Genomic DNA, 26,192 nt, shown 5'->3' on the forward strand with positions numbered 1-26,192 from the left:
TCATGGGTCTTAAAATCAGACATGTTTAGGGGACTGATATTTATGAGTGTAAAAAATTTAGATGAGTGATTTTAAATGTAGCCTCATAAGGGGGCTGTTGGGCATTGAGGTATGCACTCTACTGAGTGCCATTATAGGTGTGGTTTCCAAAGTTGATCCAACCCAATCCCTTTTACTCTTAGGGTTTTGTACACAGTAATCTGTTTGGATAAAGTAAATGGTAGACATGCGGCAAGTCTAGCGGTATTACTCTGTGTTTTGGTTAATGGCTGGCAGTAGCTTCATATACAGCCGCAAGGGATATCAGCCCTCTCATAGAAGCATTTCCCAAAATATGAAATTCCAGTAACTTCTCAGATCAGACCACCTATCCAAACAAAATCACAGAGTGAATACCTCCATTTAACAGAGTGATCACTTTCCAACTATATAGCCTCAATTCAATTAAACCTCTGTATGTACTACAGACCTCCTTAGCCTATGAAAGCACATCAGAGGGTGGATACTGCAAATTATTGCACAAGCATCTGCTTTTATCCAAACCACATTGGAAAGTGGTAACACCACAGTGCTTAAATACTGCTTCACAAAGTATATCCTCAAGACATCTCACACTGACTGCATGGATGTGATTTTCCTGCAGAGAAAAGGTTCTTAAGAGGGTGAAAAAGAAACCCATAGCATGCCTGTCAATATATACAGTGCTCCTTCATTACTAAGAGTTACACAAGAAGAAAGAAAAGTCCCTGACGTTTCCCCTGTCACCCGTGGCAACTGCTGAGAGCACGCTTCTCAGTGAAAGGTGAATTCCTCTGGGTGCACGGCCCGCTGCTCAACTTTCTCCTGCCCAGATGCAGAGAATAGAAAACCCCTCTGCCTCCTGCAGCAAACATATTGTCGCTCTCATATGGGTTAGTTTCAACATGCAAATGTGGCTTAATAAGTTGCTGGGACTTTAGTATTTGCATAATATAGAAGCTGTAAGCAGGAGCAAGAAATTCAGGTTGGAACAAAGGTCATAAGCAAGGGATGAAGATTTGAAGTTGATTCTTAACCTTGGAAATAATACGTCCACTCAGTAGCAGCACTGGAGCTTTTACTGCCCTTCCTTAAAAGAGGAATTTTAGCATGTGTTGATGGGATTTGATGACATCAGATAATAAAATGTTCATTTATCTAAACTCATCCATTTTGGCTTAAAAATTAAGACTGAAAATAGTTTTTTAACCTTGGAAGCAGCTGCTCCATTTATTAAATGTTCGAGACCTTTCAATCACATCACACAATCTTTCTCACTTTCAGCCTGAACCTTTTGCTGAGATTGTTTCGTCAATTCGAGGAAACATGTTTCATACAGAGATCACCTTATTAAACTGAAAAAATGTCTCAGGTATAAGTGGCAGTATATACGTGTCAGGAAAGGTTAGCTAATGCAGTACACCATGGACGTACAGGACATACAGTACTGCCATCAGTGCTGCATACAACTGCTGTATAATGTTTGTCATATATTTGGACTGCAGGCTGAAAAAGAAAATAACCATAGCAAATCCATTTCAATGGATTTAATTGGGCAGCGTGTGCTAACTCAAGCAGTGATGCATGTTTCTTTGCTTGAATTGATCCTCTTACACTCTATTAAAGGACCAGACTGGAAATATTGTTTTGACAATGTCAGATTCTGAGAAATCCAACATTAAATTGATTCTAGAAGTAAGCCTGATAAACTTATATTTCAATTAGATGTTCCTCTGAACCCTAGACCTACAAAGGCTCCCTTAAAATCAAAGCCATTTTTTGGCTGGCTGCAGTATAGGTCATAAACCCCACCTCCTCCGTGTTACTGAATGGGACGTGGGTCAAACTGAAAAGAAAAAGTGTATGTTAAATGTTTTCTAGAAAGATGTTTTCTGTAATTTTAGATGTTATTGGATGATATAAAAACAATGTGAAACGTCGTGATTGACAGCTGAGGCGGACTCACGATTGTCACTGTGGCATGTTCCCTCAAATCACTATTTCGCAGACTCTGGCTCCAAATGACGTCATCAGCACAAGATGGCAACAGTTTGTATCCGGGATATTTTGGCTTCAATTCTGCTTAGTGACAGGAGTGTCGGCCATCTTTTTTTACTATGTTAAAAATACATAAATTAGTTACACTGTCGCTCTGAACGATACGATTCCACCACGAACAATGGCGCCATAGTTTATTTCAGCCAATCCCAGACACCATCCTGCTGCCATAGTCTTAAATTAAATGAAACATTGTCTACAAAGCCCAGGTATAAAAGTAACATGTTAGAGGAGCAGCAGCTTCAACCCTCCGTCTGTGTCAACACAGGATACAATCAGACACACTGTTGGTGTTTATTCAATGTAGAACAGCAACTTGGCAGTGCTCAGAACACAACTCTGAATTAATTCAATTTATAACTAAAAACTTCAAAGTATAAGAATTTTGAAAAATACTGAAATACTAATATTAATAACAAATGTGTATTAATCTGCATCAACAAATACTAAAAAAAAAAAAAGGTATTAACATTTGCTAAAAACAACAGTGTCCTACTGTTTTAGGAAATTACACTGGCTTTTTCTAATAACATATATCTGTGATACATCTTCAACAAATGTGATTATGAGTTTGGAAATTATTGAGAGACAAAAACATTGGTCTATTTACAGTAGGAAAATGTATGACTAACACCAGCTTCATCTTCAACTGCTCGTCCGCGCTTGCAGCAGCTGCTGACAGACGGCTCAGTCCCACTGTGGAGCTTGTTGCTTGGCAGGCTCGTGCTGCGGGGCTGCAGCTCCTCGAGAGCTATCGGAGCAAAAACCTGATTAACCTGAGGCTGCATGCACAGTCACCTTCCACTCAGCTCGCTCCTCTCCGCTGCATGATTTAGGATGAGTGAGTGATAGAGCTATACCCCCACCCCTCACCCCCCAAATGCACCAACACTCACGACTCTGGACCATCACTTAACAGTTGCTATGACAACGTTGAAAACCCCTTCATTTTAAAACACATTGCAGACTTTCTAAAAATAATGTCTGTTTGTCTTTTCTCGCAGACTCCCTCTCCAGACGACAATCCTCATGCGCTAAGAGGTGCAGGGGCCGACTAATTAATTACCACAGGGGGAAATTAACACATGCTGTGGTTTATGTGGGAGCACAGTGGATTCTGCGGCAGCAGTCTAACCACTGATGACCTGAGAGAAGGTCGAGGCAGAGTCCAGTGACCATCTGTGGGCTGAAGCGAGACGAGGAGCGTGGATCCAACATAAATACAGCAGACTGTTAGTGGGACAGAGAGGGTGAGCATAGTGCTGGCAGTGCAGAGAGACAGATTAAGGCCATGTCAGCTTCTGCTCCAACAGCAGAACGGACAGCCAGCTCACAGATGTGACTTTTACAATGATACAACCAAATTGTCTATACGGGAGAAATGAGCCCTGTGCATTGAGATAAGTCATCGTATTCACCCCCGCCCCTCTCCATGTCCGTCACTACTGTGGCCCTTCTAATATTCAAGTAGAAACACGCGTAAATATCTGTGAGCTTTTACTTGTTTTTGGACGAAAATAAAAATCAAACACTCCACGCTATAAGATCCCAAGGGCAAATTTGTGAATTGTTTGAAAGTTTTTTGAAATTCTGTAAACAGTCGCGATGTGACATTGTGCAGTTGCATGAGTAAGCGGGCTGATGTGCCTCAAGTCGCCCTCATCTCTGTAGCCAAGGGCGATGAGCCACTCCGCACTTGGATCTTACGTAATGCTAAGGGATGGGGCTGTCAGTGGGAAGGAAATCAGGCGTCGTGTGATTGATTTCAAATGCTGACCACGATGTCGTAACCATCGTCCGTCTGTGACAATAACAAGCTGAGAGCGTGAGGAAAACACACTGACCTCAATTAGCAATAAAATATCCACAGATCACTTTATTTATTTAGTCTCAAGTGAGGACACAACATGTTTTTTCTTTAAAGTGTTGCATGGAATCCAGGTTACAATTAAGTTTGTATTAAGTTTGTATTAACTCTAATAATATTTTTTTGGCTGAAGGATAACTAAGTGAAGTCATCGCTGTTCAGTAGCAGCTGATATCAGTGAGGTAGACAGTAACACACCCAATATGTACTGATCTGGATGTAACGTTCTAACGGCTGGCTGCCAGAAAAGACCTAACATCAGGTTACTTCAAAAAACAGACATGGATAATAACAACCTGCACAGGGCTGTGTACTGATGCTAAGAAAAGAATCACTATAAAAATACACCACCTACACAATCAAATAACAAACAGTACATCTATGGGACTACAGACTGAACAGACTCTGCAGGGATAAAATACTTCAACAGAAAACTCATTTAGATGTTGATAACATTTCTATTATATTGGTTATAGCAAATGCACCTCTATGTTTTCTTGTACTGGGTTCATGAACAGGTAAATCAACACAGGGATATATTTCTGGAGGATATATTGTACATCACATTTAGAAAAAACAAAAACAAAAAAAATCAATGCTCTTTGACTACACATACATTTCAGAATATAAAAATAAACTTTATAAATGTAAACTCAGACTAAAGCGATAATAACCACATATCAGCAGCTTGGATTTACAGTTGTATGGTGTTATTATCTAATACTTGGCGCACTGTTGCTAAGTTACTTGGCGATATGACCATGAATGTAAATAACAGCTGAGGATGATGTAGACAGTGTTATGGCAGCAGTAATAAGAGTACACACATATTGGACAGAGTCAGCACACAGTGGCTCTGTATTATTTGTTCTGCGGGTAATAAATAAAATCCTGACCGATATATCGATAGACCGATATAAGCCGATATTACAAACGTATCAGTAATTCATGTTTATTTCCTTATTTCCTTAACCAACATTAGATTTATAATAGTATATGGTTAACTTTAAAATACTTAACCGCAACATTTCTTTGTCATAATTTGCCAAATTCTTTTTTAGTAAATATTTATTGGCTGAAATATCGGTATCGGAACGTTATTACTCCCTAATATTGGTATCAGCATCGGCCAGAAAAAATCCATATCTGTCAGGCTTTAGAAAATAATTAAGAATTAAAACAAGTTTATCTTCGTTTCATAGGCCAGAACCAATATTCACTCCTGATTTCACTTCCTGTATCGGAGAAACACGTGTCACTCTGCTCATCTTCACCTCTAGATCAGAGGCAGTAATATGTTTGTAGCCACGACAACACAGGATAAATAATCATCATTGAAATAATCGACTACAGTACAACAAAACTACTTTACACTAACAACGACTGAAAACCGAAAGCCAAGGGAAAAGATATTATACTTCCTCCTTTGTGCCCTTTACGTCTACACTCTAAAGGTCACATAACAGTCTATTGGTTAGAGTTTAACAGTCAGCTGAAGCCTATTGAAGTACTCAGAACCTCTACAGGAGAGAGCATAAAACACACCATGTCGAGAAAGGTGCACACAGACGCCTTAACAGTCGTAGATCACTGAAGAAAGCTATCAGAGTGTAACAGTTCTTGTCAATATCTACTAAAGATTTTTAAATTTCCATTTGCTTATATAATCCATAGGTTAAATGTTAGACAACAAAGTCACACACATAAAAAGAGGTGTCATGGTGTGCAATATTCATTAGAAACACAGTAATGATTGTGTGGTGATAGGATTTTCTTCTGTGAGATCACATTGCTTTGTCCCAACGGTTTGAACATGTATTTGTAAGTATCACTGTGTTCCAGTTGGAAAGAGAGCTGCCATGCTGGCCACAGTAATCATCACAGTCTGAGTAGTGTGTGATGCCTAAATAAAACATCTACTGATTCACAATTGTGCAACTCTTTTTATGATACAGCACAAAGACCACTACAGTCACTGGTATCATTTGAGTATATATATCAAAGCCATTATAAACAAAGAGACGAAACTGTTTTATCCTTTTTCTCAGTGAGAGGAGCTAAGGTTACAGGTCCAACCTCAGGAGAACCAGAGAAGACTGGGTCAGATCCTCACAGCATCACCTGGCAGCTAGACGGCAAAGAAAATAAACTCTGCTACAGGTCGATCCGATTGGTAAAGAGTAACCACACCATACATTTGCTAAACTACGCGACCCCACTCACAGAGCAAATGTACAGCAGCCAAAGCCACAATGCTGCAAGTTACACAACCTTATTCCATGGCAACCATGTTGAGTGATTTGAGAGCAACTGCTCGGTGTGCGCCTCAGTCGGCCTTGTCCTCGCCATTCTTGGCCCACCCTTGGCTCATGGCTGCTACCACGATGCTGTACATGTTGAGCCAGGCTTGACGCAGCGTCGCCGTGTAGCCCTGGCCCAGACTGCACTGCAGCATGTAGAGAAGGGACTCACCCACCACCTGCACAAGTCGAAACAAACACACACAAAAACATATATTTCTTACAGATCATTCACTTGTGTAATTGATTCTTGGGAGTTGTGTTATGATGTTGGTCCTACAGCAAATGACTGTGTGCTGACTCCCACTGCCTGGTGCTTCCTGCCGAGGTTGAGCAGAAAGTCCTCTAAGGAGTGAAGGTCGTCCAGGTGGCTGACGGCTGCATCGATCACAAGCATCACCTGGCAGACACAGACATGCACAAGTGTTTAAAACCTGCTTAAGCCAAGATTTTGAATGTGTGTATACTTGTAGCGGTCGCTGCGGTGAACAGAGCTCACCTTGGTGACATGTTCCAGGAACTCGGGGCTGGAGAGGCAGTCTTGTGTGGAGCCACAGTTTGTGTTGTAGTGGAAAAGACTGAGGAGCCCGGGGTCCAGCTCAAACAGTCTACCACAGACAAATACCACACTTTTCTATAGGTGTATACAGACAGCACGGGGTTGCCAAACATTCACACGGACGCAGAATCAATCTACAAATCATGCATCTCTCCTGCCAGCGTGATTTATCGGCAGCTATCTCAAAGTAAATTGTGGATTATTGCAGTCTGTCGCCAAGCAACAAGTCAAGCCTCCGGTGTCTGCATGGTGAAAGTGTGCAGCGAAGGATTAAGCGTGATCCTCTTTATACACCTGTTTTACATGTTCTAACATCACAGGGTATCAAGAAACAGAAAAAATAGCAAGACTGTATCACTTGGGTATACAATGTTATTAGAATACATATTAATGATGGGTTAACTGCAGAGAATAACAACCTTTAATGTTTTCTTCTCTTTTCATGTCACTTTACTGTCTTATTCCATCTAAATCCCACTGATTGAGGAGGACAATACCTGGAAAACATGATGACACCATGAGGAACTTTGTTTTTTCCCAGGCTCTCCCAGCTGCCTCGTATCAGCTCCTTGTCCTTTCCTGACAGCTTCTCCATCCTCCCTCAGGCTGGCAGCACGAGAGGACTTCTTCTTCGGGACTGGAGATGCACAAGATCCTCTACAGGACAAGAAGCCTCAGTTTGAGGAAAGCCATAACAGTCGAGTGAATCCAAAACTTCCACCGACCCACCTGGAAAACAAAGTGGACAAAGCTGATTTCCTCGTGATGTGTCAAATATACAGAGGGGGACAGGAGATATGATTCCCAGGGTTGAGACGCACACTCATACTGTACCTTCTTGAGGTCAGTCTTCTCTCTGAACTTCTTCTGGTGCAGCTGGGCTGAGGGGTCTGTGAATTTGTGTGTGTCTGTGTGAGTGTGTTTGTGTGTGCAGGCAGCAGCCTATAGCCTGACACTCTGGTGCACTTGCTCTCCCACTGTGCAGTCAGTCAGGGAGACAAGTTCTGCCACGCTCTAATCTGTCACACTGGCTGCTATCTCTCTCTCCCCTTGCCGTTTGCCTCTTGATGTGCTCTCTCTCCAGCACTGGGGATATTATTCATGCCACTGAAGGAGAAAAAGAGGGATCTCTCTCTTCTGCTCCAGAGAGGCTGCAGCGAGCCACAGCTCCTCCTGCAGGTGAACCAAGGACTAAAACGCACACACAGACTCAACAAACACACACACACAAATCTGCACTCACAACATAAACAGCACTTCAGCAAATACTTGGCCTTTGCCCTTTTACTTTATGATCAAGTGAATTCAAACAAACCCAGGAATTAAAATGACCAGCAAAATAACCAGAAAATACAACATAAGCATTTCACACAGTGTAATTTGCACATGTTTCAAGGTAGGTGAAGTCCATTTGAGGCCTGTATCATCTATGCCAGGGTGTGTCCTCGCCTGCCTACATTTGCAAACCATGTATTTACAGAATTAAATGTGTGGGAATTTTAATATTGCACGGTGGCTGGAATAATAAGAGACCTGAACGCGCCACCTTAGTGAAATTATATTGTTCATCCGGTAAGAAAAGCCACTCCTCAAACAGCGTGATCATAACATTCGGCGGCCAAGTGCACAGCCTCTCATTAATCTAAATGAGATGTGTTTGTTCCCTCGCTGTCAGCCTCCACACTCATCTGACGCTCGACAGTTTGTTTAAAGAGACGCTACAGGCGTCTGCTGCCTCGCGCTTTTCATGGATGCAGGTTGGATATTATCTAACAGGTTGTACACCGGGGGAATCAGAGGTGCACAGCATTCCCCTGAGGGACTATAACGCAGAGTGGGGAGGGATACACAGTTCCCATGACAACCTGACAGGATGGAGCCCTTGAAGCTTTGTCATGTGATGTTTCAGATCTCAAAGAGGGACTTGGTGATTATTTATTGCATCTACAAGAATTATATGACAATATGTTGGCTTTAAATTTTTTCTCAGTTAGTAATCATGCAAAAAAACATATACTGATTTGAATGTCCTAAAGGTCATACTCTATTTTCTCTGCCATTCACTGTATTAGATATTTTTCTGTATGGTACATTTACAAAAAAATTTAAAAGATTTCAATAGTGGTAGCTAAAGTCAAATCCCTGAGAGATTTCTCACGACATTTTGACCTAAACATTGACTCCCATAGCTTCAATGCTTGACACACTAGCCTACTAAAGTAACCATTTGGTATGTGGGGCTTTACATGATGGCTTTTTGATTATGATTATATACATTTCCAGACATTCTCATGTGGTTTGTAAGTTAAAACGATCTCTCGAAATCTCTGGTAGTTTGCTGTCCAGGCACAGGCAAGACAGTGAACGTGCAACAACAAGCGTATATTTGATGTGGGTCTATGGGCCTGGGAGCAAACCGCTGAACTGCTCTGTGTGAATGCAGATGCACGATGAGGGTTGTTTATTTAGGTGCCAGTGTGGCTGGAGAGATTACCGGGAAGTTTAACCTCATCTGAGAAAATATGCAGGTTAGATGCTTTGTGTCCCATCCACTTAAAACATATACATTTATTGGATTTTTCTAACTTATATATGAAAAGTATGTTTAAGAGAAGTGGCAGATACAATATGGACAAATGAATGTCACAAACCCACTGGTGGTGTCCTCATTTGTCATTTTGTATCTGCATGTGTTCAGATTGTGTTTGTGTTAAACTCAAAGCATATTAAATAATAATTACTCAATTACTTCCCCACACATAAAAAGTTTGCAGTTATTATGAGTTATATAACATTTCCCAGCTGTGACGTTCATGTTTGTGAAAGTTCCGATAATTTTATAATTTGTACTTGCACGTCTTAAACTATCAAACGTTTGGTGCGGATTGCCATGACATGAATCATTCCTGAGCACAGTGTTGTTTTCTGGTGGAGAGCCCACAAAAAACGGTGCCGTCCCAACCTCTTTGATCATGGCATTTCTTCCCCTTTGGACTTCACGCTCTCCTCTTCCACATCATCAATTTTCTCCCCGTCGTCTACGTTTTCTTCCCTAAATCAGACATGTTGGGTTAGAAAATGGCTATATTGTAATTACATCCAACTTTTACTTGGCTAGAGTATTTGTCTTTTCTTCACTAAAGACTGCAGGGCAAGCTCAGAAAATTATGTAATATAATGTGACCAAACCACATGAAGTCCTTGGCTCTCCGGCAGCAGTGCTATTCATAATTTTACCGGACACAGTGGGATTACATACTCAACAAAACTTGCAAAAAATGCTCTATCCCCATACCTGTGATGAATGTCATTTTCATGGTTTTGGTCATTTTCGTTGGCGTCGTCCTCAGATCTGGATGAGAAGGATGTTTCTTCTATCGCGGCACCTTTATCTTTGACAAATTGCTCCATAAATCCAGCTTTCCTCAGCTTGTCCCTGTATGTCTGCTCCGCCAGAGCCTTTGCATTTCTCTGCCAGTAAAAACTCAGTGTTAAACCATTGTAAACGCATGTTATTTACAGTATGATGTAACATTGAAGCTTTGTGTCACTCACCTGCTTCACCTGCTCGAAGAGAAAAGGGCGTTCACTAACTCGGGCCTTCATGTGCTGTAACTCTTTCATGTACTCTCTCATCCTTTGTTGGTTCACCATCCTTCACGTAAAAGAAAAGATTATAGTTTGAGCTGCTGTGGCAGGCGTGTGCGGTCGTTGTGATGTGACCTGCAAAGCTTGTAACACTGCAAGAATGAATGGCCTCACTTGACCAGAACTTACAAATGTTGCTTTAGTTTTTCATCATACACTTCTTTCAAGCTGCTGTGTGGGTCCAACAGCTTTGCATGGAGGGTGACTGTCTTCTTCATGGCCTCGGACCTTGTTTGGTATTTCCTCAACCACTCTGCATGCTCCTGATTCTTACTTTCCCTCAGCTCCAGGGATTGTCTGTGAAGGTAAAACAATATTCTGATGTTCATTAGATCCAAATATGTAGGATGTAGAAGTTTTTTAAGAGTAAAAATTCAAAACAAGGCAGTTCACCTGATGGCCATGCTGCGCTTCCTCACAGCATCTGTAATGTATGTGGGCAGTGTATCTGTGGACAATGACGTCAAGGCCCCAAGTGACTTACTTCTACTGAGATGACTTATTTTTGGTTTCTGTCAATGAGAAGGAAAAAACATCTTTACTGGCTGGAAAACAAATATAATGTTTGACCGAATATAACATAAAGTATTGAATATAGATAACATTTAAAAATGACAAGTTATAAACCTATAGGATGTATTGTGCATGCTATGTTTTCTCTCACATGATAAAACATAGGACGACTCCAGGCAGCAGACTAGTTACTATTTTGTATTAGCTGAATAAAAACGCTGAAAATTAAACATTACCTATTGATAAATTGATGAATCTAAAATAGATTAAAATTAAAGATAATTTTGCAACCATACACTTGTGATAATTGTGTATCAAAAATTACAAGAAACACCATTTATTAAAAAAATTAACTCAAATTAGTATTAATCGGTTCACACACACACACACACGGACAAATATGGTTGTACAGTATATCAGTACTGCAGAAATGGAGCCTCAGTTAAACTTCATAAGTTTAAAACACAATGGTTCAAAGGAGGGGAATATTCCCTCTGTGAACATGGCCTACCGTACATATTTTAAATTGCTTTACACTTCCACATCTGAAGGAAGTGGCCTGAATGACCCCTAAAATTACACATACAGCACAGAAGAGCACAAATTATGCTATAAATCTTTCATCATCAAACACTTTGCTCCCAAGGACATAGAGAAGAAAGTAAAACATGACCTGGTCAAATTCCTTTGCTGCACTTCATGAAATAAATAGTTTTGAGTGTTGAGGGACCGCAGGAATATGTAAAAGACCACTAACCAGTCCGCAACATCTGCTCGTCTTAGGTTAGTTTTTGCTAAATTAAGAAAAGTGATTGCTTGTCATGAAGAACATTGGGGACTTTAAGGACGTTGAGTGGCTTCCCATCCTTACAAAAAAAGAGACGGATGCTGACTTGATAAAGTGGTGGGTGGATGTGTCTTGAACCATCCATCAAGCAGAGTCAATGTGAGAAACTTTAAAAAAAAAAAAAAAAGGGATGTAAAACCATGACATGAAACCATCTGGGCCTGGTGCATTGAATGTCTTATGTAACTCCTGCAGAGAAACTGCCACCTCATGAAAGGAATCATCCTTTACATTTAGTGATTTAATATGTTACTAACACTTTACCACCATCTAATCTAAGAAGCAATTAAACTGCACCGGATCAAACGGATGAATAACAACTGAGAAAATGACCAATAAAGCAATTTTAACAAACAAAACAACATGTCAGAAGTGAAAGAAAGTTTTTACCTGAGATTTTTCTGGGCTTATCTTTCTTTGTCTTTCAGGCAGAGCTGATGTTCTGAGGTTGAAGGGCTGACACTTTGTCACATCTTTACTCTGACTTTTCCTCAGCGCCTCTGTCTGCAAGGCCTTGTGCAACCTGCTGAAATCGGGGACCTGCTGGATGATCTTTGGCTGAAAGCTCGGCTTCTCATCCAGGAAGCCCAGCTTTTCTTTCCTGGTGCGCTTGGCGGTGCGGAGCTTTGGCATGCAGGGTGCAGACGAGTTCTCCTGTCGCACTGTTGCCTGAGTGCAGCCTGTCCTGCCATCCTCCTCCTTGTCTGCACAGAGTTACAGTCAGATAAGGTAAAAGTTTCAGTCATGTTATTATGTAGAGTCTACAAGGGGCACGTTGTACAGTCAGTCAATATGATTATCAGCTTTGTAACTGTTTAAACAATATGGTCAGGATATTTCTTCAAGACTTGTTTAAAATCTGAACAACAAACCAATGCTCCAGTTATTGAACAGAGATCTACTCTTTTCTCACAGGGCTACAACTCACAACAAGGAGGTTGTGTTTTCACCTGTCTGGTGATTTGCTGGTTTATTTGTTTTTTGGTTTATTTTTTAGCAGGGTTATGCAGAGAACTACTAAAGTTGGGGGAAGAATTCGGCCTGGGACTGAGAAGAACCCATTGGTGAGGATGAGGACTGAACTTCACTAACTTACAGATCTATATTATTTCTCAAGCCAGAAAGGTTTAGAGACAGTGGCCTGTATTGGTTTGAGCTGGCAATGTAGTACCTTACACTCTTCTATCCAGCACTATCCTTTATATTATATGAATATCTAGCATCATATGGAGTCCTTGTGCTTTGTCATTGCAGAACCAGGATCACGGATACAACCACATGGTGGATTATTGTGGTGGCATCTGATCATGCATTATACTTAGAACTAGATTGTTAAGATAGACAATGTGCCAACCACCATATATTATTGTTGCTCGCCCTATAACTCTGTTATTAAAATTGTCATCACTGCTCTATCCTCCAGGCCCCATTATGTTAGACACTGTCTTTTCTCTTCATCCTTAAGTATTGTTATTTTGTTGATGAGCTCTGTTCGTGTAACATTGTTTCCACTTCTGTCCGTCCTGGGAAAGGGATCTCTCTCTTGGGACTCTCCGTTAGGTTTCTGCAATTTCCGTCTCACCCTCACTGTAATTTAAGGTTAAGGGCAGAGGATGTTGCACCTTGTACACCTTGAAATTGAAGGGAAACAAGTCATACATCATCCTACCTTTCAGCTTAGAATGTAGTGGCTCCTTTACCACTATGCGAGGAGGTTTCCTGACAGTAGCTGCCTTGTTTTCCTGCTCCTTTGAGATTTGGTTTAACAAAGCTATCAGCTTCTCCTTTTTCTCTTTCTCTCTCTCCTGGAAAGTGAAAGGTTTTTGAGTGGAGAGCAAGAAGTTCTTTCTCTGCTCGAGACCCTGCTTCCTCTCTTTCTCTCTCAGCTCCATCATCTCCTGATAGAGAGGCCGCACGACATGGCTGGGGACTGGGTGAGCACAGAACTTCTTCTGTAATTCAGCCTCGGCCTCCTCCTCTTCCCTCATCTGTGTTGTTTTAGATAAAGCTGACCGTTCACACTGTTTTGTCTTAGTAGCTGTGACTGAACAGTGTACCCAGGCTGAAGAAGTTGTGTTACGCCTCTCTTTCTGTCTAACATGGCGTGAGGTATCTTTGTCTGAGGTCAGGGCATATGTAGAGATGGATCTCCTCATTCCAACATGTCTAGAAAGCAGGAGAAGGTATTGAGGAATACATATCATAATGAATCATAATTAAAGTAAAATGTTTAAGACAAAAGAATGCAAACCCACTTGGTCTGAATGTTCAATTCTTTTTTATCAGAGGTATCTTGGTGAACAACTGTTGACAGTAGAGCGTTCTCATGAATCCTCCTCTCCAGCTCCTCCACATGTCTGTTCTCTGTCTCCTGCAGCTGCTTTCTTAGGGCTTCAGTCAGGGACTTCAGCTGTTTCTGGAGAATCAACTCCGACCTCAGTCCATCCACGACCGAGGCCTCCAGCTTAGACATGTTTGTCTAAAAAACACAGTGAGAGTTAAGTTTTTATTTAAAAGCTGTGGAATTGTGTTTATTCCTGTAAGCTGAAGAAGAAAAACCTGTTAATTTTTCATTCATCAAGCAGGAGCACCAAACTGCTTTTGTTTCCATCTTCTGAAATTATGCTATTTGTTTTATGTCATTGTGATATTTCCATTGTCATTTACAATTTCCAAAAATACAATTACATAAATTATACACTATAAATGAACAAATTTAATATTATCTGAAACCCTCTCAAAATAACCAAATGACATAATTGGTCAGTCGATACATTCAACCACCAACCACACACATACACAGACAAGTGGAAAGTTGCATTATACACATACTATACTAGATATTTTTGAGGTAGTATTTGAATTTTGTGTTGTTTAATATGCCTATTCCAACACCATCTGTATTAGTCTAATTATGTTATAAGCAATAATAATTCAGGCAATTTCACTGCACACCCATTACTTTCTTTGATACTCCAAGTTCAAGTTCCATTATGACACTTATAACACCTCTGCGCTTTATTTAGGTAGAATTAAGGACTATTTTCAGCTGAGTAAATGTATTACAGTACTTTAACTATACTTGAGTTTTTTACATCGATTCAAGATTTAGATTTAGGTGAAAGGGAACTATTGGCAGAAATTTAATGTAGAATAATCCTCATGATGTTTTCACTAGATCGTTTCATCTAAATTTTATGAATTGTAGTTTTCTTTACCCCAGAAAAGACCCTTTATATTTAAATACTTTATATTTACATCGAGGGTCCCTCTCTACGGAGGCTGCCATGTTTTTTACATTAGTCCAGACTGGACAAACTGAACACCTTTTGAGTTTTTATGAGAATTAAAGGCGACCACAGTTTATTTTTTATGTTTGGAAGGAGAGGGTGATCAGTGTGCAACAAGTGTTCAGCTGCAACATGACACTTCAACACTAAATATCACTAAATTCTACACACTGTACCTTTAAGTAGAGTCTCTAAACACTTGGTGATTAAACACCCGATCTAAAATAATCAATGTGGTGATAAATCAATAATGAAAACACTTATTTATACATATATTCTTTTGTCTCCAGATTGAAACAGTTGGATAAAGTTGCTCTCTTCAAACTCCTCATCCAGTCTGTGTCGAGGGGTTACTATGGCAACCGGACCTCCGCGCCCACAACAGCGGTCGATGTCGTTTTAATAACATGTATTTAACGTTAGCTAACGTTAGCGCAGCTCGTATACTTATACACAAAGTCCATTTCAGCTTTCTGCCACTTCAAAAACAATTTACAAAGCCGATGCAAACAACAACCGTCAACTTGAAGGCGACGAAGGCGCCGCCGACCCGGTGAACGAGGAGTTCTCTGAGGTCACATGTCTCTGCGGTCAGCCTGACTCTCACACGGTGGAGTGAATCCGTCTGGTGTAAAGTTAACACAGTCCTACTTCAACACACCTGGGTATCACTGACAGTCCGTGGGGCTGAGCCGTCGGTAGCGGTAGCATTAGCACCGTCTGTGGACACGGGCGGAAGAGCGCCGGCCGCGTCAAAGCGTGCTCTGTGATTGGCCGGAAACCCGGAAGCGCTCTCCTCTGGACCGCTTGTCAACACAACATGGCTGGACCTCACGGCTGCTCGTGTTAGGACATCCAAGGGGAAACGTCTGTGTGGTTGTCACGTGAAAGCTCCCAGGCTCTGCAGCTGGACTTTATTTATAACTGTTTAATTCTCGGATTGTCTCATATGAAGACAGCGTGAAGACCGGATGATGCACAAGCTCTCAAAGGCGGCGCTGGCCTTTCACGGACTCGGTCGGTGTCTTATCGCAGAGAAGCACGTCTCTGCTATAAACATCACCAGAAGAGGATTAGTGTGTGCACAACACGGGGACGATCCTGGCGAGAATGAGGTGTATGATGTTATCATATCCGGGGGAGGGATGGTTGGATCTGCAATGGCATGTTCCCTGGGTGAGTGGTGTCAATGACCACATGTCAGCGTGTGACAGCTATTATTGACCTGTCCTCATCAGAAATAGCTGGCACTCACATGGAATCGTGTCACTCTGAAATCTATTTCAGTTCTATACTCAATCATGTTGTAAAACGCCTGAATTAAACATTTATAGCCATATCATAATAACCCATGTTCTGGTAACACTACTGAGACTCATTATTACATATGTGTGTGCTCTTTGGAGAAAGATAGTCCTTTATTAGTCCCACTATGGGGAAATGTACAGTGTTACAGCAGCAAAAAGGGAATAGTGTAATAATAATAAGAAGTAAAACATTCAATATGTAAAGTGTGATATAAATGGTAAAACAGTACTGCACATATATGAAATTGCACAGATAGAAAATGATTATTGCACAGTTAAATCAGTTGACCAGTGGTTGTACGGTCCGACAGCAGCAGGAGGGATCAACCTGTGACAACTCTCCTGTCACTTCTGATACAATATTTAACTATCGACAGGTATGGATCCCAACTTGGAGGGTAAGAAGATTTTGCTGCTTGAAGCAGGCAACAAGAAAGTGATGGACAAGGTCCCGGACGGCTACAGTACCAGAGTCAGCTCCATCAGTCCTGGTTCTACCACCCTCCTCAGCGGTAACACTACACACTCTTACAACATCATTGCAAGATCTGTTGTGTTTGTGTTGATTGCAAAGACAGAAAATAAATCAAAAGGTTATTTCTGTGGTGAATAGCTTCCTCCCTGTGAAAGGCTAGGGATAATAAATGGCTCCCACAAGGTAAGCCACTGTCCAGTCACCCAGGCTTAGCAGGGATCATATCTGACCTCAGTTGTTCTTCCTGTGATAGGTCATGTGGAATTTCTCCTGGCACAATTTTTACTAGTTAAGGAATTAAAGAAAACAAATTGATAGACTTATGAAGCCATGGGAAGGGAGAGTCGAGAATTACAGATTGTGGAATATTAACTGACTTGTCAGTGGACCACTTTTTTGTCCTAACCTATACTGTACAATCTCAGGTCTAGAATCTATATAACATAGTTGAGAATGACTCAGTCTAGACAAGTGTTTTGCTATAGTACAGAATAATTTGAGACAACATTTAAATATTCACATCCATATTTATCCTGACTGATGTCTTAAAATACCATGCACATCACATGGTCATCTGAACAGCTCAGTGATATGAACATGGGCCACAATTATTACAACATTTCCTCAATAGGTCACACATTCCAGTGCACGAGGATGAGATTTTTAACTAGATTAGCTGAAAAAAATCCTACCCTCACATTAAACCACATTTAAATCTGCTAGATGAATATGCCAGATTTTTTCTTCAGCAAGATCCATAAATTATCCCCTGGGAAATCTTTGAACTAGACAAAATGGAAAACGAATAATGCTAAAGAAAATGATAAAAAAAATTCCTGGATCAGACGCTTCACGTCAAAATTCAATGAGCTCTTTCTCGGACCAAGTCTCATCCTTCCACTTAATTTTGTGGAAAACCATTTAATAGTTTTTGTATAATCCTGCTGCCAATCAAAGCAACCAATAAAGACAACATAACCTCCTTGGCAGAGGTAACAATGAAAATCTCGAAAGTGACATCTCAAATAAATACTGCTCCCTTAAATTACTTGTGAAGCCCTTTTACCATTTTATCTGCTCAGAGACTTAATCTGATGTTGACATTGAAAAGTCAGAGTATTTGATAGTAACAAAGTCATACAGGGTGAAAGAGTTTACATTAAACTCTCTGCTTGGTTCTTATATCATTGCCTCCCATTGGTGCCCAAGCACCAACTCAAGATATACAGTAAACTTGTCCCATGTTTATAGAGCCCCACTAACCTCATTCATAAAAAAAAGACTTGGCCACATATTCACACTAACTTTACATGGAGCTTTAAATTCGTTTTGTATTGCTTTTAAAATAATTTACAGCCCTACCACCACATTATATAATGCAGGCTAAGATTCTAGCACATACTGTGGAACAAAAACAAACAGATAGTGAGAGATCGATGAAGTTTAACACAAGTTTTTGTTGTCTTTTAAATACAATGTTTTATTAAATGGGTGGATTTAAACGTATTCATCTGAACAAAGGAAAACATGTTTTTTAAAGTTTTAAAGTTTTAGTTCCAGTGCAGATCACACTCGACCCTGATCGACCCACAGTATATCCTTTTTTCCTGCCAAGGAGGTTATGTTTTTAACCCCTGTATGTTTGTCGGTCTAGTGGTTTGTTTGTTCTTGGTCTAACCCTAACCCTGGGTGGAAGGGTGGGACGTGGGCCAAGATAGAACCCATTCAATTTTGGTGAGGTTCTGGACAAAAGAACGGGTCCAGGATATTTTCATCACATTCTTAAACATTGTGAGACATTTATACAGATTTCCAAGGGAATAATTCTTTGATCTTAATGAAAAAAATCTTAATCATATAGAGGGAACTGTGTGTGTGAAATTTTGGTGCAGCCTGATTGAATTTAAAGTCAGAGTTCCATTCTAGTTTTCATGTCAATGTTTTTACTTTCAGAATATGATTGGGGTTATTTTTAAGACTCTGGCCTGACATAACATTTGTAAAGTGAATGTTTTGAAATGTGTGTACACACAGGTATTGGAGTGTGGGAGCACATTTCCCAGATGAGATGCAAGCCGTATAAAAGAATGCAGGTATATTGATCTTCAGTTGTTGTTTTTTTCTTATCTGTACAGTCCAGTGCAGTACAGTAACTACCATTTTACTGCCATGTCAAAAGTTCAGAGAAGTGTCATTTCTAGGAAAACAAAATTAACTACAACCCACTACGACACTGAACATCTCCCAGAAACCTTCTGTTACACAACTTCTCTGCATACGTCCTCCAGACTTTCTAATTTACAGGCACACTGTATGTATTTCTGTCATCCATCAATCTTAGTACCATGTAATTTGTGGAGAGAAAAATCTGTTACATTCAGCCTCTACCCAGTCATTCATCTTAATTATCAAGCAACACAATACTGTATCATATTATAATGTATATGGTATGTAATTGTTCACATAAAAATGGCAAACAGTGGTTTCATGTAACATGCATTTGCTTCATCCCTTTGTGTGCTTCATGTCTTTTTTGGTATCTCTAGGCTCTGTGGTGCACTGGGTGCCAAAGTACACAAAGCCTGTTTAAAAAAAAAAAGAAGGCATGGCTCATTCAGAGGACTGTAGGACAGTATGCAAAGCTTTATTTATTAAAGCCATCTTTTCTATGAAGAATAAATCGTTTCGACTTTCTGAAATTGGTACTCGCTTCCCACGTCTTCTAATTATGAAGATTCATGTAAACAACGGGAAGAAGATGAAAGATTAGGAGAGTGGTTGTTTGCTGCGAAGTGAACCGGCTTTACGGCTGTGGGTGCAGGCTCAGGCCCTCTTGTAAGATGTGGTTGGTGTGTACCAAACACCCGACCGCATGGTTTCTCTCTGGGCCTAAGATGTCATCATGCAGGGCCTTATAGTGATTATGGTAGTGTACCTCTCCCATTATACCTTTCCCTCTGCTACCACCATTTTGGCTTGTTTGCCCTTGAATCTCAGTAGTATACATCTCAGCCACTGCGCCAAAGTTAGTACTGCAGGTCCGCTCTAAATAACATTCTTTCCATGTAATAAAATACTCTTCCACCTTAAATGTCATGTAAGCAGTGAGGGTTTAGATTCAAAACAGAGGGTAAATCAAGTATTTTGCCATCTAGGCCTCATTTTTTATTTTTCTCCATAAATCTGCAAGGACGAGTATTGTTAAAATCTCGCACAGAAAGCAGTAACTCATTCTGCCCCAGAGCTGCAACATTTCACCCTGCACTAAACAAAACCAAGGCAATTTTTGGGCTGGTCTCAGTAGATGTTTCTTCCCAACCACTTATCACAAGTTGCAAACCCACTGCCATTAGTGGTTTTCTGGAGGGTATATCCCCCTACTTTATGGCGAGTTGGAAAAAAGTAGTGCAGCAGCATATTACTGCAGAATGATGGGTTCTGTCACCATAGTTACAACCTTGGAGAGGATTAACCTTGTACAAACACTTTTCAACCCCCCCATGTTTAACTTACCCTGCTTTCAGGTTTGGAATTAGAGCAGCCCAAAACCATATCTCATTCTGCTGCGTCTGGTTGTGGATAAATATTGACCTACTCTGTAATGTTCACAAACATGTCATTTGTTATTTGTGTTCCCAAGATAAAGTTTTACGAAAATCCACATCACAAAATTGCATTAGGTCCTCCAACTTAAAGTGCGGTGTTAAGCTGAAATCATCCGTCCCAACTAGAGGGGTGCTGGTGACCCTGATCCCTCTGGGGTTGATGGGCGAAGGCCATGCCAACCTCTACCATCAGCTAACAACTTTGATGTGTTCAGCTCAACGAAGGAGCACTTCACTGCCCGGCTATATATAAGGAAAGGAGATGCATTTAAGGATAGCCTTGAAGACCACAGACATAATGGGTCTCTCATTTAGGTTTGGGATGCCTGCTCGGATGCCCTGATCACATTCGATAAGGAGAACCTGCAGGACGAGATGGCGTACATCGTGGAGAACGACATCGTTGTGGCCGCGCTCACTAAACAGCTGGACAGTCTTTCCGGTAAGCAGTGATGTTTAAAACATGGAGCCCCATACAGGCCTCTTGATTCCTGTTCCATCTGCCTAATGCCCTAATAGAGGCTGAGTCTGGCAGCTAATGTCACCACATTTATTCCATCCTGTTCCGCAGGTTTTGTTTATTTGTCCTCGGTCCTGGTGACTACTTTTAAAGTTAAACTCTTGGAGCCATTCGTGTTTTTCCTGCAGTTTAACTTAAAACCTCACATTTTGGGCGCTGCAGAGCCCCGGCACCCTGTGTGGACACGTGAAGTGGTCCAATGACCTATTTAAAACTGCCATGTGCTCCAGAGCGTTGCCACCTCTGAAGACACTAAAGCTCCGGCAGTGTATCACGCTGCAACACTGCCGACATTAGACCAACTTTTGTGAGGTTCAAATAAAACTTTAGCTTTGCTATGTGCGAGACAGTTAAAGTGGCATATTTTTAAACAGTTTTCAACATTTTGCACCAAGTAACGGATGTGTGGTCATGGCACGTTTCTCCCTCATGTGCCTCCCATTTGTCCGCTTCTCTTCTCTCATTTTAGATGTACTGCTGTAATGCCGTACATGAAAAGTCTACTCAATTATGCTCCCCACCAGCTGTTTTCAATGTAACCCAGCTCTCCAATCAATGAAAAGCCATATTTGAGCACCAGTAGCCGTCTCTGCGGGTGGGTCCCGCTCCAAGTTGGCACAAGCCAACGTAGTTCGGGATCCTCTTATGTTTCGAGATGATAGCTGCTGATATTTAAGGAATATCGGCCGTTTTAGTGCAAAATCCAACAAGCTGGCAGCGTGTGCAAAGTGTGGCGTGGTGTGCTTGTAGATAAACACTATTAGTTAGTGCAAAGTGGCTGCCCAAGGCCATTAAGAAGATTGTCAGATGTGAATTTCGGTAGCCACCATGAGCCAGCAAGGAAAACCAGTGGTTTTTTATGAAGTGGTTTATAGATCTTCCACTGCTGCAGGCAAACCATTGATTCATTTAAAAAAATAAAAATAAAAAAACGTTGCAAAGCACTGCTTTGGTGTGATGATACATACAGGAGACCAAAATTAGTCCTTTTGTTGTGTTGTGAGAGTCACAGCAGCTGCCATTTTATTTTAAGGATCACTTTATTTTCTGCCCTCTTTGTAGTGACAGGATTTATGTCCCTGTTGTTTGTCAGATAATGTGCAAGTAAAGTACAGGTCCAAGGTGGTGAAGTACAAGTGGCCCATGCCACAGCAGGCGGCAGAATCCATCCCATGGGTCCAGGTGAAGTTGGCCAATGGAGAGACTCTACAGACCAAGCTGCTGGTCAGTTTGACTCCATCACATGAATTTGACCTTTTCTTCTTTCCTTCTTTCCTTCCTTTGTTTGCTGTTTACTGTCTTCCTGTTACTCATCTGTTTTTCAGATCGGTGCAGATGGACCAAACTCAATGGTGAGGAGGGAATTAGGGATACCGACAGTCAAGTGGAACTATGACCAGTCAGCTGTTGTTGCTGTGCTGCACCTATCAGAAGTGAGTCATTTATTTATTACCTCTGCCAAGGAGGTTATGTTCATCGACGTTTGTTTGTTCATTTGTTAGCTAGCAGGTTTACTCAAAAACTACTACGAGGTTGATTAAATTCTGTGGAGCGGTGAAGCATTACCTCAGGAAGAATCCATTAACTTTTGGAGGGAATCAGGATAACAGGGCGGATCCTGGGATATTTTGTCCCTTTCACATATGCTCTTCAAGAGCTCCTCTAGTTAATATTAACGTTTATTTATTTGATAAGGACAGATGCAATACACAGACATTATAGCATAGCAATAATGCAACGCAGTGTGGCATTTGTAGCAACTGTTAATTTCCAATGTCTGTTCCCAGAAGGACAGAAGGAATAACAAACATAAAACATGAGAATGATTATAATGATTATACAATTAGACTATACACTTTTGCAGCTGTACAACGAGCCACTTATGAGCTCACAAATGTATAATTATACAATATGATACTGAAATAAACACATATCCATTCACATAAACACATCCATATATACACTACATGCACGTACACATGGCGTGTCCATAAAAACATACACACCTACCTCCGCCCCAGTCCCTACACATGACCGCCAGATTGATTTGTTTTCAAGAATTCCCATTCAGCACAGTTATACACTGTATTTCTCAATACTTTTTATAATGTGTATAATTTGTGCACAGAAATGTTGAAGTATTTAACATATTTTTATTATGATAGTTATTTCATGTCACGTCTGTCAGCATGCAGAGAACAATACACCTACTCTGCAGCAACCTTGATATTATCTTGTTTTTATGTGCGACATATGTTAAGTAAAATATAGCTGGACAATGCCACACAATGAGAGCGTAATATTTCATGTTTGTGTTTGACAGCCTACAGAGAACAATGTGGCATGGCAGAGGTTCCTCCCAACAGGACCCATTGCAATGTTACCGGTAATGTATCATCAGTAGATAGTTGTAGCAGGAAATCTGTCTGTCACATAAGCATTTAATGAAGCTCCCCTGTCCGTGCTCTGTGCAGCTGTCGGACACAGAGAGCTCTCTGGTGTGGTCAACCAGCCATCGCCTCGCTGAGGAGCTGCTGGCGCTGGATGAGGAGAGCTTCGTCGACGCCATAAACTCGGCTTTTGTAAGTTTTGCTCCGATCATTGAACTGCTGATGTTGTATTTACACTCGGATTCCACATAAGTCACACGACTCACGCTACGTTTCTGTGTTTTATGGGCAGTATGATTCAGGGGTTCTAACTCTGTTTTTCAGTGACTCACACAAACAATATTGTCATTGTTTTTGTCCAGAGTTTACACAATACTAATATTTCACTGCGGGAGTGACCTACCTATCCATTTTTTTATGTTTGGAGAAACTCCTTTTTCCCAAGCTGGCTATTTTTACTGGTCCTGCTGATGGACGGGGTCACCACGGTTGAGTCACGTTTGGTTTCAGGCCTGGTTTGCTAATTAAACCTGTGGTCACCCAGTGTCGACCATTACTGCATGGAATGTTTTTCAAACAGAGCTAATTCAACTGCATAGCCTGGCCGGCATCTTCTTTTAATTAGCCCAGCTCCCGAAGCCCTGCCAAACCAGTTAGTTAGGGAGGGGAACAAAAAGCACTTTCGCTGCAGTCGAGCTTTGCCCCTATGTCAGCTAATTTCTTTGTCCACTTAAAGGGATAATGTCTGTTTTCTCTCTGTCCTGACCACTTCTTATTCTCTGTGAAAACCTCTCTTCTTGCCTGCCTGCGTGTGCACGGACAGTGGAGTAATGAGAACCAGTCGGAGCTGATTGAGACAGCTGGCTCTCTGTTCCGAGGCGCCCTGTCCGCCATCATGCCGTCTGCAGGTTCACCTCGGCAGCTCCCTCCAAGTGTGGCAGGGATCGGCCCGAAGACCCGAGTCATGTTCCCCCTCGGCATGGGTCACGCATCAGAGTACATAAGGCACCGAGTGGCTCTGATTGGGTAAGATAGTGCAGGAAGTAATGGGCTTCTCATTAAAAGATTTTACGAGATGAGAGATTTTTGAAAAAGTACTAAAAATCTTGTTTTTACACTTTGTTTAATCTCTGGCTTCACATGTGAGGGAATGACTCGGATTTTTGCAGCGTGCACAAAATTGCACGCCACACACTGTATGTGTTTAGATAGTGGAGGATATGTTTGTCTTTGCAGGGATGCAGCCCATCGTGTCCATCCCCTGGCGGGTCAGGGAGCCAACCTGGGCTTTGGGGATGTGGCTTGCCTCACGCGGCTCTTGAGCCAGGCTGCCTTTAACGGGAAGGACCTGGGTCAGTGAGAACTCTAAACACAAGCCCTGCAACTATAGCGCAGTGGTTTTCCCCTAAGCTCTTTTCCATTGCCCAGCCGAAGTACATGCTGTTGACCTGAATTATAAAAAGCATCTGCTTTTCCGGCAACATTTATTTGATGTATTTCTGCTCCCTCTGCCAGGAACTGTGTATAAGTTTTCATTTTCATAAAAATGAAAATCCTGTTATGAGATATTGTGTTTGTTTTTCCTTGTATTAAATGTTCTGGAGTCAAAATAGCACCCGGACTTAATGTAGAAACCATATGACAAGTTTTTAATCCCAAGTTTTTTTTGTTTTTTTGCGCAGGAGCGATCCAGCACTTGTTAGAATATGAAACCGAACGGCAGCGACACAACCTGCCCATGATGGCTGCCATCGACCTCATGAAACACCTTTACTCCACTAACTCTGCCCCTGTGGTTCTCCTACGCACCTTCGGTCTGCAGGCCACCAACATGCTCCCATCTCTAAAGGTAAGCTCCCCTTCTTTAGCCTCTACATGTCCTCCGATACATCCCAGTGAACCTGACCGTCAACCAGATAATATCCACCACCTGTCAAACCTAAGCTCCACCTCCACTCTGACCCCACCCTTTACCCTCTTTACTGATTACACGGAGCTTTACTTTAGCGGTGTCTATAATTTCCAGGGTTTTTGAACCTACTACTATGGCATCTAAGTTTAGCCCCAAATTTAGTGTTACCAAAAGTGTGTGGGTGGGGTGCAGGGCTGGCCCTGGGGCAGCGGACAGCCGTGTTGGCTTGTGTTTTCACACCCCTTTTATTACCAACCGCTCATGTGAAATGGCTTTATTCCCTACTAAGTGATTCAGACCAACACAACTGTAACTGGCTGTAAAGGCATTTCACCATGGAGGCACAAAGTGAAACGTGACATCTTTTCCATATTAAACGATGGTGACTTCACTGGTTTACAGGTCTTGTGTCGAGGTCGGCAATGCCGCAGGAGTTTTAGTGAGATTCAAAGGTCACAGAGTTTTTAAGTTGGTGTCTCTTTTGCCTCTGCAGGAGCAGATCATGGCCTTTGCGAGCAAGTGATGCATTCACCGCACAGAAGACGTTAATGGATCCCTGAAGAGTGTGAGCTGTAAAAATTGTGACTGTAAAATAACAAACATAATAAAGATATATTTCACTCTTGTAATTTCTGTTTGTTTTTTCCATAATTTCATTCATAATAAATCTACCTCACAACAAATATAGTGCACAACTTTGCAGCATTGCAAAGTTTATGAATTATATTATAATTCCTCAGTATATTGCGAATACAATGAGACCCAAGTTCTGAACTCCCCAAGAAGTATAGCACCTTTTTTCATTCTTGGATGGAGGAAACTGGACTGTACTATCATGTATAATTTGTTCAGTTTAAAGATGATAAAATAACAGGATTACCAA

At 41.3% G+C, this 26,192-nt stretch overlaps 3 protein-coding genes and 1 long non-coding RNA gene across 7 annotated transcripts; 2 read left to right on the forward strand and 2 right to left on the reverse strand.

Annotated features, from left to right (window-relative positions):
* The first annotated feature begins 1,838 nt into the window (after positions 1 to 1,838).
* On the forward strand, positions 1,839 to 3,221 carry LOC138412222 (uncharacterized). 2 transcript variants are annotated; one of them, XR_011244715.1, is made up of 3 exons: positions 1,839 to 1,879; positions 2,746 to 2,917; positions 3,081 to 3,221. It is a non-coding gene; the product is annotated as an uncharacterized lncRNA (long non-coding RNA). The 2 variants fall into 2 exon arrangements; XR_011244716.1 differs by having other exon boundaries at positions 1,847 to 1,879; positions 2,689 to 2,917.
* Positions 3,222 to 3,925: 704 nt separating this feature from the next.
* ngb (neuroglobin) lies at positions 3,926 to 8,566 on the reverse strand. 2 transcript variants are annotated; one of them, XM_020084811.2, is made up of 5 exons: positions 7,637 to 8,566; positions 7,300 to 7,459; positions 6,743 to 6,851; positions 6,524 to 6,643; positions 3,926 to 6,422 (listed from the first exon to the last, which is right to left on the reverse strand). In XM_020084811.2, exons 2-5 carry the CDS (start codon positions 7,395 to 7,397, stop codon positions 6,270 to 6,272), a joined length of 480 nt encoding a protein of 159 aa, XP_019940370.1. In that variant the 5' UTR covers positions 7,398 to 7,459; positions 7,637 to 8,566; the 3' UTR covers positions 3,926 to 6,269. The 2 variants fall into 2 exon arrangements, with proteins under 2 accessions (XP_019940370.1, XP_019940369.1); XM_020084810.2 differs by having other exon boundaries at positions 7,300 to 7,531.
* Positions 8,567 to 8,714: 148 nt separating this feature from the next.
* Positions 8,715 to 15,945, reverse strand: fam161b (FAM161 centrosomal protein B). 2 transcript variants are annotated; one of them, XM_020084531.2, is made up of 9 exons: positions 15,762 to 15,945; positions 14,066 to 14,289; positions 13,480 to 13,976; positions 12,201 to 12,514; positions 10,844 to 10,962; positions 10,580 to 10,747; positions 10,358 to 10,457; positions 10,098 to 10,273; positions 8,715 to 9,854 (listed from the first exon to the last, which is right to left on the reverse strand). In XM_020084531.2, the coding sequence occupies exons 2-9, from the start codon at positions 14,281 to 14,283 to the stop codon at positions 9,773 to 9,775; spliced, it is 1,674 nt and encodes a 557-aa protein (XP_019940090.2). In that variant the 5' UTR covers positions 14,284 to 14,289; positions 15,762 to 15,945; the 3' UTR covers positions 8,715 to 9,772. The 2 variants fall into 2 exon arrangements, with proteins under 2 accessions (XP_019940090.2, XP_069391724.1); XM_069535623.1 differs by lacking the exon at positions 15,762 to 15,945 and adding an exon at positions 15,618 to 15,751.
* On the forward strand, positions 15,786 to 25,938 carry coq6 (coenzyme Q6 monooxygenase). Its single transcript, XM_020084532.2, has 12 exons — positions 15,786 to 16,276; positions 16,785 to 16,919; positions 18,917 to 18,975; positions 20,803 to 20,929; positions 22,101 to 22,231; positions 22,333 to 22,440; positions 23,331 to 23,393; positions 23,482 to 23,589; positions 24,221 to 24,423; positions 24,634 to 24,749; positions 25,080 to 25,246; positions 25,803 to 25,938. Exons 1-12 carry the CDS (start codon positions 16,072 to 16,074, stop codon positions 25,830 to 25,832), a joined length of 1,452 nt encoding a protein of 483 aa, XP_019940091.1. The 5' UTR covers positions 15,786 to 16,071; the 3' UTR covers positions 25,833 to 25,938.
* The last annotated feature ends 254 nt before the right edge of the window (positions 25,939 to 26,192 follow it).

Source organism: Paralichthys olivaceus, chromosome 12 (genome assembly GCF_024713975.1).
Source record: "Paralichthys olivaceus isolate ysfri-2021 chromosome 12, ASM2471397v2, whole genome shotgun sequence".
Lineage (NCBI taxonomy): Eukaryota > Metazoa > Chordata > Actinopteri > Pleuronectiformes > Paralichthyidae > Paralichthys > Paralichthys olivaceus.

What these genes read in the sequence shown, in the direction of transcription:
- fam161b (XM_020084531.2), bottom strand. Translation starts at nt 14,283, where the DNA reads ATGTCTAAGCTGGAGGCCTCGGTCGTGGATGGACTGAGGTCGGAGTTG. An exon ending in GAATTGAACATTCAGACCAA is followed by an intron (nt 13,977 to 14,065) that starts GTGGGTTTGCAT and finishes CCTGCTTTCTAG; the next exon opens with ACATGTTGGAATGAGGAGAT. An exon ending in TCTTCGAGCAGGTGAAGCAG is followed by an intron (nt 10,274 to 10,357) that starts GTGAGTGACACA and finishes TTTTACTGGCAG; the next exon opens with AGAAATGCAAAGGCTCTGGC.
- coq6 (XM_020084532.2), top strand. Translation starts at nt 16,072, where the DNA reads ATGATGCACAAGCTCTCAAAGGCGGCGCTGGCCTTTCACGGACTCGGT. An exon ending in TTCTACCACCCTCCTCAGCG is followed by an intron (nt 16,920 to 18,916) that starts GTAACACTACAC and finishes GTGTACACACAG; the next exon opens with GTATTGGAGTGTGGGAGCAC. An exon ending in AGCCGTATAAAAGAATGCAG is followed by an intron (nt 18,976 to 20,802) that starts GTATATTGATCT and finishes TCTCTCATTTAG; the next exon opens with GTTTGGGATGCCTGCTCGGA.
- ngb (XM_020084811.2), bottom strand. Translation starts at nt 7,397, where the DNA reads ATGGAGAAGCTGTCAGGAAAGGACAAGGAGCTGATACGAGGCAGCTGG. An exon ending in GGTGTCATCATGTTTTCCAG is followed by an intron (nt 6,852 to 7,299) that starts GTATTGTCCTCC and finishes TGTCTGTGGTAG; the next exon opens with ACTGTTTGAGCTGGACCCCG. An exon ending in TCAGCACACAGTCATTTGCT is followed by an intron (nt 6,423 to 6,523) that starts GTAGGACCAACA and finishes CGACTTGTGCAG; the next exon opens with GTGGTGGGTGAGTCCCTTCT.